The 14,865-nt window shown below is 55.7% G+C and overlaps 1 protein-coding gene across 3 annotated transcripts; it reads right to left on the minus strand.

The window, feature by feature from the left end:
* Positions 1-962: 962 nt before the first annotated feature.
* Positions 963-14,635, minus strand: LDB1 (LIM domain binding 1). 3 transcript variants are annotated; one of them, XM_058543845.1, is made up of 11 exons: positions 14,293-14,635; positions 5,951-6,053; positions 5,782-5,826; positions 5,596-5,671; positions 5,391-5,493; positions 5,021-5,193; positions 4,416-4,538; positions 4,117-4,200; positions 3,903-4,026; positions 3,565-3,707; positions 963-2,838 (listed from the first exon to the last, which is right to left on the minus strand). In XM_058543845.1, exons 1-11 carry the CDS (start codon positions 14,315-14,317, stop codon positions 2,608-2,610), a joined length of 1,230 nt encoding a protein of 409 aa, XP_058399828.1. In that variant the 5' UTR covers positions 14,318-14,635; the 3' UTR covers positions 963-2,607. The 3 variants fall into 3 exon arrangements, with proteins under 3 accessions (XP_058399828.1, XP_058399826.1, XP_058399829.1); XM_058543843.1 differs by having other exon boundaries at positions 3,559-3,707; XM_058543846.1 differs by lacking the exon at positions 14,293-14,635 and adding an exon at positions 8,873-8,969 and having other exon boundaries at positions 3,559-3,707.
* Positions 14,636-14,865: the final 230 nt, after the last annotated feature.

Consider the following 14,865-nt stretch of genomic DNA (forward strand, 5'->3'; position numbering starts at 1 on the left):
GAGGCACTGGGGCAATAAAGAGGAGCCGGGCTGGCAGGAGGGCAGGGCCAAGGTAACTGAGGGGACTGGAGAGGGGGTGGGGTGGACCATGTAGTCCTTTCCTCTGGTTTCTTCCTGCCAGCTGCGGAGGTGAGGACAGACAAAGGCCTTACTTCAGATCCAGAGAGACCTTAGTTAGGGAATAGTCTGAGGCCTCAGATTCCACTGCCTGGGATGAAAATGAGACTGCCTAGGAGGCTTCGTACATATTAAGACCCCATCCACAACCCACAGCAGGGTCACCCTATCTTGCCAATCTTCTTAAATGGTGGAGAAGGAGGGGACTTGGTGTTGAATAACTATCTGGAAGAGAGTCTAAAGTGCCCTATTCCTCTTTCCGTCTTCCTACGGAGCTTCAGGATGACGCCCTGTAGCAACAGCACTTAGGGCATCCTCCTCCCTCTATGCCCCCACCCAAAATCAGCAAGGAGACAAACAATCCTGCTCTCTCACTTGCCCACTGAAGGACCTAACACCAGGGAGACTAGTTCAGAGATGTCAGCTGGGCTGGTAGGCTGGAGGCTGGGGAGGGACAGGAATCTCACTGACTAAAACAGGAGACTCCCAGGCATTCTAATTGCCCAAAGCTCCTCCAACTGAAGCTCCCTCCTAGGCAAGGACCCCTTCCCCGCCCCTCCCCCAACAGCCTAATTCCGGGCTGCCTATCCCAGGAACCCTGCCTCAGGAGGGCTACCTACCTGGCAGCCATGACAGAGGTGAGGAACAACAGGGCCAGCCTGGGACACATGAGGAGCAACACCAGAAGAGTGAGGAGTGACGGGAAATGTGAGATGGGAGTGAAGAATTGACAAGTCCAATTCATACCTCCTCCCCAATGACTGGTCTTAGGGACTACAGGAAGGAGGGGAAAAAGATCATCTTGGACTGAGTCATCATTAGGCATCAATGACCAACCAAGACACTCTCAAACCGAAAAGTCTCTTTATTGATCAGTACCATACATGACTCAAATGGCCAAAAAAAAAAAAAAAAAAAAAAAAAAAAAAAAAAAACCGGCATTACAGTTACGGTGGGACATCCATCTTCTCTACCCCTTCCCTCAGCTCCTGACACAATACCCTTCCAACAGTGGCAGCTGGAATGGAGGAAACAGGGTGTGGGGGACCCCAGAATCCAGAAGGAAGAGTGGAGAAAGAGGTGGTGCTAACACTTCTGGAACCAGCCACAGGAAAAGGCAGCGAAGCCACAGAGCTGGGCCCAGACTTGTGGGACACCACTCTTGGCCTCACCCTGGGCCTGGAGCCTCCACACGTTCAACTGTGAAACAGAGCTGTGGATCCTGGCTGTCTCCGCCTCCCTTCTATGAGGAAGGCGAAGGAGGGGATGTTGGGAGATGAAGACGGTCTACTTCAGCTGGGGGACAGAGGCCTATGGCTCCCTGGTCAGCTTAGAGCTGGCACATCCTCAACGGCTCCTTCCCCTCTGTGGAGGGCAGGGGAGGACTAGATATGCAGTTTGAGGGGTTGGGGGAAGAGAGTACTGGTAAGAGCAGATGAATCCCGCTCCCATCCCAGGCCTGCCCAACTGAGACAAAACAAAAAACACAGCGACAAACAAGGCTGCTCCCTTCCCTCCACATACCCTAAAGGAGGGAGCCTCCACCTCCCCCATCCAAGACAGCTGCTCTAGTGGAGGACTCCTATAGAATATACACGCCACAGGGGGAGGGGGTTGGGGACTGGGACCGAGGGAATCACAAGCACTAGGAGGGCAGGCTAGAGTCCTGGGAGATGGGGAGACAGAGACAACAGCAGGGGGTTGTCACAAAGGTGAGACCATCAACGGCCCCCTACCCCATACCATGCCTTCCCAACTCCAGTCACCCCAGAGGAAAAGGGGAGAGAGATGGCAAAGTGTCTCCTTGGTCTGAAGCTCTCAAACTGTATAAAATGGTAATACATACCTCCCTACCCCCATGCTCACCTCCACCTGGGCCCTAAGTCCCCTATCTGACAGGAGTAGGGAGGTACCTGGACTTTTATTAATAAGGGGAAGAGGGGGGACATGAGTGAGTTTTTTTAAACTTACATTTTTAATAATATTATTTTTTAAAAAACTTGGAGTGGGATAGGCGGCAGAAAGGAGGAGAAGCCCAGAGCTTTACTCCTCTACTACTGGCCACCTAAGGGGAGGGCTTGAAGGAGGGGAACTCAACCAAGCCCCATAACTTTAGTCCCTAAGGGCTGTGGGTATAGACAACCCAGGCTTGAAAGGAGGGGAGTCAGAAGGATGGTGAACCCAAAACCTGGGGTGAGGATGGAGGCAAATGCCCTGGGGGATGGTCAGGACATTTCTCAAAGGCCCAGGGTCCAGATAGGCATCCACATGAGTACCCCCTTCCCCCAAAAGGCTCTGCAGAGGCCAGGCCCAGCCCAGGGCCACTGGCGGGCAAATCTTGGCACCTGCCCCCAGCGAGTCCAGTTCCTCCCTGAAGTGGGTGGATAGAGGCTGCCCATTTTAGATGCTCAGTCTCTTCATTCTGTCTTCTGCTCCCTGGGGCTGCGAAGGGTGGGGCAGGCAGAGTGCTGGGTGGCCATGGCGAGGCCTTTACTGGGAGGCCTGTGACGTGGGGTTCTCCGATTTGCTTTCTTGGCTGGATGGAGGCTTGCTGTTCCAGGGGCTGTTGGCGCCCAGGGCGGGGGAGTTGTTAAAGCTGTCCTCGTCGTCAATGCCGTTGGCAGCGTCAAACTGGGTGTTCTCCAGACGGGTGATGAGCCTCTCGTCCTCGTCCCCGAACTCCCCGCCCATCAGGGTGGGCTCCCCCACCACCATCACATCCTGAGAGTGGCGGAGGTCCCCAAACATAATCGGGGCAGGGGCTCGCCCAGCCCAGGGCGGCAGATACCCCCAGAGCCCCACTACCCACCCAGGAAACAACACCCCCACCCCTTTCTCACACCCAGATTTAAAACCCCAACTCCTCTGACACCCTCAGCCCCTGGAATCCTTCCCACTGAAGGACTGCAGAGCGTCAGAGCCTTTAACCCACATCCACTAGAGTCTGAGAGGACAAGTCAATCTACTCCCCTAGCTCCCTAGTCTATTTCCCCAAAATTTTAGGGGGCTCCTAAACTTCTGTCCACATGTTAAGAGAGAGGGGGCAGATCAAAAACACCAATGGGGGAAGTGTGTGCACATGTAGGTATTCTAGATTTGCACACATTTAATGTGTGTCCCTCTATCCGTGTGAGTGTGTGTCTCTCTGATGGTCTATGTGCCCCCAAGCTGTCTGTCCTGAATGTCCGTATGTTCTCATGGCTGTCTCTGTCCCTTTATGTCCTATGATGCTATGTCTGAGTCTGTGTGATCACAACCACGCATGTGACTGACAAGGTCTCTCATCAGTGACAGAAGTCAGCCCATGCTGACTGGCAGAGTACACTGGGAAAAACTGTCTTTGCTTCTATGCCTGCTAGTGAGCTCAGGCTGGGACAGGGTCAAGGGTCAAGGGTCAGTAGTGGGGCAGCCCAGAAGAGAGAAGAAAGCCGAGATGCTTACAGGTACCTGGCTGGAGAGGGCGAAGGTGCTGGCTGGGCTTTTCTTCTTGCTGTTGCTGTTGTTGGTGTTGCCGCCCCCCGAGCTCATGGTGCTACCCCCTGACATCTTCCGTTTCCGCCGTTTGCTGGGCTGCTGCCGTGCGGGCTCCGCTGTGCCAGGGAAAGCAGACTCAGGTGGGGCAGGGCCCTGGGCCCCTTGTTCCCCATTCTGGCTCCTAAGGAGGCTGAGCCTACCCTGATCCCAATCTTGCAGACCCAGGATCGAGGAAGGGGCTTCACAGAGATACAGCCTTGGGGAGCGGCATCAGATTCTGGTAAGAGGAGGTGCAGGTGCAAGGCACTCACCGGGGGGTGCTACCATGCGCTGCCACTTCTGGAAAAGGCAGGTCTTGAGGCAGTCGCGGGGGCTGAGGCTGTAGGTCTTGTGGCGGGACATGAGCTCCTGCATGGGCTCGAGTATCACACAGAGCTGGAGGAGACCAGGAGGTGGCTTATCAGGGGAGAGACATGGAGCTGAGACCAAATAGGATGGGGCAGAAACTAGTGATCAGAAACTCACTCGGAGGTAGTTGAGAGTGGAATTGGACAGCCCACACCGGGTGATGTTTTTGGAGAGCTGATCCAACATCTGGGGGTCCTGGGCCTACAGGGGGAGAGAGATAAGAATATTAGCACCTGGGTTGCATCTGAGCCTCATGACGCTCCTGAGAGAGAAGAGGGGATATTATTAAACCCATTTTTCAGATGGAGAAACTCTAACTCCCTGTCTAAGGTCACTGTCAGGAAATAGCAGACTTGGTTCCACCCTCCCCGCTGGCTGCCCTCCCCCTTGCGTCTTGGGTCCTGCCCACAACTCACGTGCATGGCAAGGATGCTGCGGGGGATGAGTTCTCGGTGCTGCCGGATACTGAAGTGCCACGTCTTTATCCGCATCATGTCGTCAAACATGAACTCCAGGTATAACCGGCCCTCCACACACACCTGGAGACAAGCTTGTCACAACTCTGCCCCCTCCCCACATACCTGAAAGTACACCTGTTCTCCCATTTGTTCACAGCTCTCCCACTGTCTGCACTTCCGGCACATGCATATAAATCTGGGTGCATAATCGACAGAGACCATCCCCTCATATACCCGTCATACCGCTAGCCCTTTCATATACATACATACACAGTAGAAATGCTTATCAGATCCTTGTCCTCTCCCCATGTAGCTAGTGATACACTCATCACTATAAGTTCTACAAGGGCAGGCTCTTGTTCACTGGTGTACCCCTGTCGCCCAGAAAACTGTCACAACCAAACTCAATAAATGTCTGCTAAATGTGCAGCATGCCTGCCCTCCCTTCTTATCTTGCCACTTCCCATTACGCCTCCATGGGGGATAGCTGAGTACATTTTGGGAGAGAGGACGGGAATCAAACCCAGGTGCTTCAGTGTGCCACATTCAGCTGGGTTGCTAACCTGGGTGAACATGGGTTTGCCATGTTGGGTCACCATGCTGCCCTGGTCACAGTCGAGGGACACAAAGTTGCTGTGGAATGCCTCCTTGGGGTGCTTAAGCACATAGTACAGCTCCGTAGCACCCCCCTCAAAGATGCTGCGGAAGTAGCGTGGGATCAGGGTCCGGCCAATGGCTGTAGAGATGGGACAAACTTTTCAGAAGAGAAGAACCTCAAAAGGGGTCAAGCAGACGCCACCCTTGCCAAGACAGATCCTCCTGGGACAAACACCCACTCCCAGACCTTAGAAGGACACAGGAGGTATACACTCTCGCAGCAGAACTGGCAGGACCCCCCAGAGGCCACTCACTATATCTCTTTGGTCCACTCACTATATCTCTTTGGTCCATCCTCCAGGCAGAAAGTGATGGTTAACATGGCATCATCCTCAAAGAACTCAGTTGTGAAAGCATCCCACCAGAGATTGTCACACTCCTAAGGAGCACAGGGAGGGGTGTTAAGTATGTGTGTCAGAAGACATCCCAAAGGAGTGCCCAGATGGCACGCCTCCTCCCAGCCCCTTTCCCCTGGCCATACCTCTGTCCAGTTTTGAAGCCGTTTGTTAAGCTCGAATATTCTGTAGTCAGTTTGGTTGCCATATGGGGTGTGCCTCCTGGGGAAGTGAAGAAGGGAGGTCAGTAGGAGCAGAGCCTCTTCACTCCCCCACCTCCACCTTCACCCATGTAATGGAAAGCACTTCCCTCTCCACTGGGCTCCACTTACCCAATCCCAGGCTCCAGGTATGTAGGCGGGTACATGGGAGTTGGGCTGTGTAAGGGAAGAGGCTATGAGAATGGGGGTGGAAGACAGGAATTATTGGGGGTGTCACTCCCTCCCCTTTTCAGGCAGGATCCCATCTGGAGAAAGGATGGGAAGTGGATAAGAGACTCACCCCACATCCCGATCTAGCATGGTGCCGGGATGGAAGGGGGGAAAGGCGTTGCCGTTCGGGGGCTCCTTTGGCGAGTACAGCTTGAATGACTTTGAGGAACAACCTGGAAGGGAAAGGAAGAAGGGGTCCCCTGAGTCCCTCTTGAGAGCTCTCCTGGAAGTCTGCTAGACTGTGTGGACAGGGACTGGTCTTCTGGAGCCCCCAGAGTGGACTAGGCAAGGGGGACTACTCTAGGGAGCACCTATCTCTGCTTCTAAATCTGGCTCCAATCTTGTTTTATTAGGAAACTAGAGGGGCCAGCCCGGTGGCGCAAGTGGTTGGGTGCGCGCACTCTGCTGTGGCAGCCCAGGGTTCGCCAGTTTGGATCCCGGGCGGGCACCGATGTGCCACTTGTCAAGCCATGCTGTGGTGGCATCCCATATGGATTGGAGGAGGATGGGCACAGATGTTAGCCCGGGGCCGGTCTTCCTCAGCAAAAAGAGGAGGATTGGCAGATGTTAGCTCAGGGCAGATCTTCCTCACAAAAAAAAAAAGAAAGAAAGAAAGAAAGAAACTAGAAGTACTCAGCCCTAATACCCTAGACCCCATTTCTTCATGTGGCTGAGCCCTGGATGATAGAATTGAAGCTGGGAAGAAATGTCAATACCATGGAATAAATAAATATCCAAACATTACAATCTCATTTTGATAACCCCTCTTTTCATCTACATTATTTTGTTCAATCATCACAACCTTGTGAGGTAGCAAGGTCAACTCTAACATTCCCATTTCAAGATGAAGAACTGAAAACTTAAGGAGACTTGCCAAGATCATAGCTAGTAACTGGCAGAACTAGGACTTGAGCCCAGATCTTCTGATTCCCATCTCCTGTAGTATTTCTACCCCTCTATTGCCCTCTGGAGATCAAAATGGGGGAGGGGGAACGGGAGTTTTGCCAACTCCCTGCCCCTCCTCCACCCTCAGTGTCTCAGGAGGGCAGGGAGGGGATAGAAAGATAAAGGGGGGTAGGTGCCTGCTGGGTGCCGCCCACCAGATAACCAGTTGGGCCTTCTGGTTAGGCCCACCAACGGCCACTCCCTTATCAGCCCAGCCCCCTTCCCCACACCCACCACCAGTCTAGTATTGTCTCCAAACCAGAAACCCAAAGCCTCAACCCCTTTTCTCTTCTGAGACTTGCAGTGGGGAAGAGAGGTAGATGGACCTCCACTGGATCTCACTCTACTTACAATGGAAAATAGGACCTCTGGGAAGGAGTCTAGGCTCCAGCGAGCTCAGTCTAGGAGGCAAGTGGTAACTAGACAAGGGTGTCTACTTGTGTGTATCTGTGCATGTGCACGTGTCCTCTCTCCACCTCACCCAGCAGCACACAGTTTCTGGTGTACTGTTTCCTGAGTGGAAGAAGTGTTACATTCATAGCTGAGTATGAGCCAGGTACCCCCACAAACTACTTTCTCCAACCCCACCAGACAGGAGGGGAAACTGAGGCACCGCTCCAAAGGTCCTGACCCCAGTCATAGTTGCTTCCTCCTGTTCCCAAAACTTGATTGCATTTGGAAGGGTAGCTGTACTGGCTGTATCTGAGCCCCCCCCCCCCCAACTTAAATACAAAATCTATTTTATTCCTTGGGGAGAAGAAACAAAGCAAGACCCTGTGCCAACATGTGTCATTTAATTCTCTCCCCAGGGCCCCCTCCTCATAATATGGGCAAAAGGAGGTCCCAGGGGGCCTACACCACACAGTCCCTGAAGGTGCCAAAAGTCAGAGCCTGTGTGTGCCTGCACACGTGTGTGCCTCATCCTGCCTAGCAGCCTTCCACCCTCAGCTCGCCCCAACATGCCTACCAAGGGCTGGAACCCAGCAGCCCCAGGCAGGATCAGGGTGCCCACAAGCGGCCCTCGCCCCATGCATGAGCTCTCACAGGCCACGTCCACATGCTCCCAGCACAGCACACACAGCCTTCACATGCCACTCTGGACTGAAATGAGGAACTGTGGCCTCAGGAAAGAGATAGTCCTTCCCAGCCCCAAGTCTCCCCACTCCACAGACAGATACACTAAGGCCATGTAGGAAGCAAGCTCACACAGCTCACCAGAGGCCAGGCCTGGGCAATGAGCCCAAGAGTCTAGATTATCAGACCTGGCCCTTGTCCCCTAATTAGGCCAACAGTTCCCCAAAAGCATCACTGCCCCTGCCTTCAGTTTCAGGGCCACTTGAAGAAGTGTGTCAGCTCAAGACCCTAAAGAGAAGGGAGGCAGGAGACCTGGGCTCCTCTCTAATTCTGAAAAAAGTTTCAGAGCTTCAATTTCTCTCACTAGAGAACTGACAGGCATTGCCTGGGGCTGGGTAACAGTTCTGAGGAGCTAAACCCCAAAGCTCTGGGGCCTCTATTTACACCTCCAGTGAATGGACACAAACAAATTCAGCATCTCTCCAGAGCCAGAGCAACTCCCAGCAGCCCCAGCACAAGAGCCTGGGAGTGAGAAGGGAAGGGGAGGGAACATCACCCAGACCATCTGTCCCTGTTGCTGCCTGTCCCCGGCAGCAGGGGTAAAGGGAGCAAGGTGGGGGTGGGGGTGAAGGGGATGTGTCATGCAGCCATGGAGTCAGACATAGCCCCAGGTCGCATCTCTAGCAATCTGGGAGCCCTTAAGAAGGGGGAGGAGAGAGGAAGAGCCAAAACCAGTAAAGTTTTTCAGGATGGAAGCTGCATCCTGGGGCTGAGGGGGCACCTCCAGCTGGGCATTTCCACGGTAATCAGCCTGACCTGAGGGCAGGTCCCCTCCCTTTGGGGGCTGGCCGTAGGCCAGCAGCCTGAGAGCCCTGGCTTCTGAGCTGGGGCACCTCAGCCAGCATACCAGGCCTGGGCCAGACCAAGGACCTGCCACCCACCCCCAACAGGCTTGCAGGGTGCCCAGACTTACCTGGGAGAACTGAGGGGACCAGGAGAGGTGCCGGGAGCGGCTGGAAGCCCAGAGGGGCCCTGGCAGGGGTGAGGACTGAGGGGGGGCCAACTTCAGCGGCTCATGTCCCGAGTGGGACAGGCAGGCCTGGCTGGGAGCTCCACTCCACGGGCCGCACAAAGACTCGCACGCACAGCCTCGGCCCGCCCCGCGGCAGCCACAGCCCCGGGGGAAAGTTACAATGGCCACTGCGCCAGGGGCCGGGGGCCAGGGGGCCGGCCTGGGGGGCGGGGGGCCGCGGGGAGTCCGGAGCCTTCTTTGTTTGCAAGGTTTCCCTCAACAATGGCTGCTCCGCTCTTTCCTCTCTCCTCCTCCTCCTCCTCGGCTCTCCCCGCCACCGCCTCTCGCTGCCTCTGCCTCCAAGCAGCCCGCCCGCCCTCCCCAAGCCACCAGGCCCCTCTGCTGGGGCGCTAGGAGAGGCAGGGCCCGGCACTCACACTCACTCACACTCGCACACACACGGACACACGCAGCTCCCGCCGGCTCCCTTGCTTTTCTCCCTTTCTCTCCCTCCCTCCCCGCTCGCTCTCTCGGAGCCTCTCTCAGAATGAGGCCCCAGGGCGGGCGGAGGGTGGAGCTGCCCCCACCGGCCCCGCCCCCTCCCTGGGAGGAAAGAGGAAGAGGGAGAGAGGGAGGGAGGGAGAGAGAGAGGCTGGCAGGGAGGACTGCTGAGAAAAACAAAAGAGAGACAGAGACTTGGAGAGACAGGGGACGGAGAGATGGAGACAGAACAGATTGGGCCTGGAGGGATCTGGATTGAGGGGAGGCCTGTGGGGGCCAGGAGCTGAAATGCTCCTCCAGCCCCAAGCCTGCTGCTCAGGGGTGAGCAGGGGAGCCAAAGCCACAGGCAGGGATGGAGGAGGGTGCTCTCCTCTTTGGAGACTTCCAGTATCTTCAAACTGCCTCCCAAACGTCCCCCAAATCTCTCTTCCTCTTCCCTGTGATCTCTCAGGTTGAAGGCTGGCCTGGGCTTCCACCCTGGGCTTCAGCCCCTGCTGAAATCCCAGAGCAGCTGGGGGGAGGCTCCAGGGGGTTATTTTTGACAGAGACACGCTCTGACTTCTGCCTGTAAACACTGACTGGAGGGAGAGGGGAACACTCCAGGCTCCCTGCCCCCAACTCAGCTAAGTTCCAAGCCCCAACTTGGATCTGCCTCAACAGGAAGCCCCCTTCCCCCCCCCCACCACCACCACAGACACATGGGTACAGGGCAAAGAGGCACTGTCAGAGGTAGGGAAGGCAAACTTGCCCATCCAAGGGTCCCCAGAACAGGGCCTACTCTGCTGCTGAGTCCCTCCCCCCACACCATAAAAAAAAGGTATGTGGTTACTGGGGTAGGGCCTGTTCCCCGATGCAAGGAGGAATCCCAAGAGAAGGGGTGTTTCTAAACCTTGGGTAGTGGTCCAAGCCCTACTACCTGGACAGATAGGAAAAAAGTCTCACTCACTCATTCACAAACACACAGACACACACAGACACACACAGACACACACACACGGGGGGGAGGGGCGGGAGGGTCGTATGGACCTCCTACTTCTTTGTAATTTGAGTCTCTGCTCCCTATTCCCTGTCCCCCCCAACCATATTCACACAGCCCCACAACAGGATTTCTCATGACTGTGCCACAGTTGACTGTGCAATAATAATATTGCACCTGGCTCTGTAAACATTCTCCACACAAAAATAACACATCTCACTTTTATATAAATCAGTACCTGATATACATTTTAATCTGTGATATACCTCAAATTAAATAAACCCAAACCCAGGGCACACATACATACACAGTCTATGTCAGACCCTGACTTCCATACACACTGCCCTCTGTGACACGGATGCCCCCTGACCCCAATACACACCCCAAAACTGCATTATATCCCCTGAACCTGTGACAGACTATTACATACACACCCTGACCATTTGTTACCCAGGAACTAACGCCATAAATCACCCTCCCTGAAACCTGCACACCATTCTCCATCATGTCGTGGCCATATGATACACCCCAGCTTTCACAAACGTCGAAATCTATGACATTCAGCCAGACCCTGCAACATATTGTATACCACCAGGACTTTAGACATTTCCACTGAATTCCAAATTTACAGCCCAACTCTGGGTTAACTACACCCTTCCCCCACTGACAGGACAATTCCTGTCATTTGTTTTATGCCTTTAAACTTTTCAAAGTGCATTCATAGGCAGCACCTCATGAGATCCTCACAGTATACAGGGCCAAATACTATCCTAACTAACAGTGAGATAGGAGGGCCTGAGGCTGGAACCCAGTACTTCTAACCCCACTCAAGCCCAGCCCTGGGGCATTGTAGCCATTTCTTCCCCCTCCAAGGAATGGCCACTCCTGCCTCCAAATGACTGTCTACATGGGGAGGGGGGATGGGCGTGTGCTCTGGCTTCTGCCCCTAGTTTAGAGCTCAGAACTCCCACCCAGTCTGTCTTCTCAAATTTCAGGGAGAAGGGCCCCTAAATACCAAGACGATCAAGATTCTGGCATATCATTCAAATCAAGCCCTCTCTTAGCTCCTCTTCCCTAGCAAGTCTGCTCCTCTCTCAGTTCTGACTTAATTCCCCCACTTGTACAACTGCAGAAGAGGTCTACCTAAAGAGACCTAGTCTGAGTTTGAAGGCCCTAAAATTGGTGGGTGGGGAGAAAGCAAGGAGCAGCAAAGAATGACAAAGGTGATGAGAGAGAGAAGAGGGAGAGCACCCCTCCTGGAGGTGGGAACTCAGAAGGGCAGTAGCCTGCCCAGGCCCACAGGATAAGGTTCCAGCACTGCCCCCTGCCCGGGCCCCTGGGGCTCCCTGACCCAGGCCTCCAGTGTGCCTGCCCCCCTTCCTTTGTCTGTGCCCGGCTTCCCCGTTGGCCTGGCCCTCTGCCATCCTCCTCTCCTGGCTCCCAGCCGCCAACACTACTGCCTCCTCCCCTCCCCCTACTCCTCCCTGCCTTAACCCTTCTGAGCCACATGCTGCCCCAGACAGGCCCTGGCTCCCTCAGCAACCTGCCTTGGCCAGGGTGAAGCCCCTTAGCAGAGCTTCTCCCTGCTCATGACCAAAGCCCCAGAAGCACTATGGGAGCTGGGTGTATGTGTATGTGTGTATCTTGTGGTGTTTCCCTCCCCGTGTGCATGCGTGTGGGTCTGCGTGTGCTCTGGCTTCCCTCAGTCACATGTGTGGGGCATGTGCTGTCTCTGCCGGGCTGGGGGAGGAGGAGGAGCCGGGAGACAGCAGAGCACAAAGGAGAGACTCAGGCAGGCAGGCAGGCAGCAGGCAGGCAGCCTGCCAGGGCGCCTTGGCCCCCACCCCAGGGCTGCTCAGGTGCTGGAGGGGGGGTGGTCTTTGGGCCTGGACTGTACATGCTGTCACAATGCCCTTGTGCTCAACCATGTGCTCCCACCCACCTATGTAAGCCTGGTCCCCTCCCTTATCCCAACTCCTACCATTCCCCACCCCCAGGCCACTCTCAAGCCCCTCCCCATGTGGTTCTCCTTGAAGTCTAACCTCCATCCATCCTCTGTGGCATCAATCTATGAGACTTCTTCACATTCAGGAAAAAGACTGCCCACTCTTAACCATCTTTTTCTCCCTCTTCCTCAACCAGCCCACCAGACACACAAAAGGAACATGCCTTTTGGGGCACTGACTGAAGTTGTTCCCCCTCACACGCCCCTCTGCATGGGTTCTCTTCCTGTCCCTATGCTGCTTCGAGAGAGACTGAGGGGAAACTCTCTCTCTCTTCCTACCGGACCCAGGCACCCTGCCCCAACTTCTGGGCCAACCTTCCTTACCTCCAGCCTGACAACCCTTCCATACCCACTTCCTATCCCCTGTAGGAACTAAGAATCAAATTTTAAGATTCAGCTCTCTAGCTTGTTCAGAGCCTTAGTTTCTGCTATGCTTATGTGTAGTGATGGAAGATCAAGGCCATGGGGTGGACTCAGACCATGGATGGATCTGAACAGGGTACCCAGCGTGGGGGCAATTATAAAGAAGAAAATACACAAATAAACCTGCACACCAAGCTGGTAGGAGGAGGAATGATGGGGCCAGGCAGGATTCCAGCTTGGCAAGCTCTTCCCTCTGCTCCTCTCCCCCACCCTCTGCAGCTGGAGCCAGGGGTTCCCACACCCAGATATTCCAGGACGCTCAGGCTCTACTAGCCCTCCCTCTGGGCCCCATGCCCCTTAAACGTCAGCCTCAGCAGGCACTTTAACTGTGTGCCCAGCCCAGCCTAGCTTGGCCTGGGTCACATGATTTTCAAGGAAGCTTCTGCACTGGCAGCTTCCCTTGGGGATTGTGTGTGGCGGGGGGAGGGTCCTGTTGTGGGGTATGGGTCTCCCAGAGAACAGGGCATCTGGAGGGGCAAAGGATCCAAACCAGGCTAGATTCAGGGATACACGATTTTCAGAAGGAAGCTAACTCCAGCCTGGGACAGGAGAGGGTCCTACAGATAATTCAAGAACCCAGAGTCCTAGGGATGGGGATAGACAGTGTTCTGACACCCTCTGAAGACTACCTCTCCAGTCACATAGCCTCTCTCTTTCCTCCTGGCACTAAGGTAGAGCCTTTTCCCTCCCCAGGAAAGAACTAAGACCCAGGCTGTCACTGGCAAGAGCTGATATGTGTTTTGGGGAGGCAGGGATCCGAGCCTAAGTCCTCTCTTGAGTTCTCACTTTGGGGTCAAGCATTGCTCCCCTCAACTCAACTCTCACAAATCACTCCATTTCCTAGCTTGCCTGGGGCTGCCACATTCCCCCTCCCCCTAGAGCGGAGAATGCCAGACCCGAGGGCCCAATTATCTGCCCCCGCCCCAGAGTACCTCCTGTCCCTCAGGAGGGCCAAGTTTCCCTGGCAACAGGCAGGAAAATTTGGAGGGGGGCAAGATGGGCCCCAATCAATCTCTACCCCCAAACACGGTCCTCAGCAACAGTCTAGAGGGGGTGTCACAAGATATGTAAGAGGGAATAAGCACCAGGGAAGTGGGGGCAACCCAAACCAGCCAATCACAACTCTATGATGACCCGAGGGGGGGGTCAAAAGTCCAGACTCACTTCTGATTGGCTAACACCCTGGAATTCTGGGAATTTCAGCCCCCCCAAACCTCTCCCCAATTAGCCTTCCCCTCCGCAAAAAACACACAAACAAGCTACCCCCAGCACCCCCTCCCCGTGCCTCTGGGCTGCTGCGTATTTACACAGTTAGGGGAAACCCTCCCGCGGACTGAGGCCCCGCATACCCCTCACAGCCCCCGACCACCGCCACGCCATCGACGACCCCCACACAAGTTCTCGCCAAACAAGGGGTGAGGGATCCGCAGGGAGGGTCAGGGAGGGAAGGGACGGGCAGCCGCGCGCCCCACTCACCAGGACAGGCACAGCCCACTGACATCTTCACATCGCCCGCCGCTGAGGGCTCAGCCGAGTCACGGTGCCCGCCCCGCGCGGGGACAGGCCGGGCATGAGCCGCCGCCGCCGCCCGCGGCCCCCGCTGCCCCCGCTGCCGGCCCGGCCCGGCCTCGGCCCGGTGCGGGCGGCCCCTGGCTGCAGCGAGGGGCCTGTCAGGCGCGGAGCAGACAGGAAGGAAGCCAGGCAGGAAGGCGAGCTGCCTCTGCGTGTGTGCGCGCGGGTGTGCGTCCGCGGAGTGTGTGTCCGTGTGTGCGCGTGTGCGTGTGCGTGTCTGTGTGCTCCTGCTGCCCTCCCCGCCGCCAACGCCGCCGCCGCTCGTCCCCCTCTCGCTCTCGTTCTCCCTCTCCCTTTCGCTCTCGTAGGCGCCTGCTCTCCAGCCCCAGCCGGGCTGGGCCGGGCTTTATTAATATGCTAATTGCCTGGTAGTGGGAGGGGAGAGCCGTGTCAAAGTGACCCGGGAGAGCGCGCAGCGAGCGACGACGTGCGTGCGACGCGCGGCGGGCGGGCGGCGAGGGGCCGGGAGCGTTCTGG

This window comes from Diceros bicornis, chromosome 6 (genome assembly GCF_020826845.1).
Source record: "Diceros bicornis minor isolate mBicDic1 chromosome 6, mDicBic1.mat.cur, whole genome shotgun sequence".
Classification (NCBI taxonomy): domain Eukaryota; kingdom Metazoa; phylum Chordata; class Mammalia; order Perissodactyla; family Rhinocerotidae; genus Diceros; species Diceros bicornis.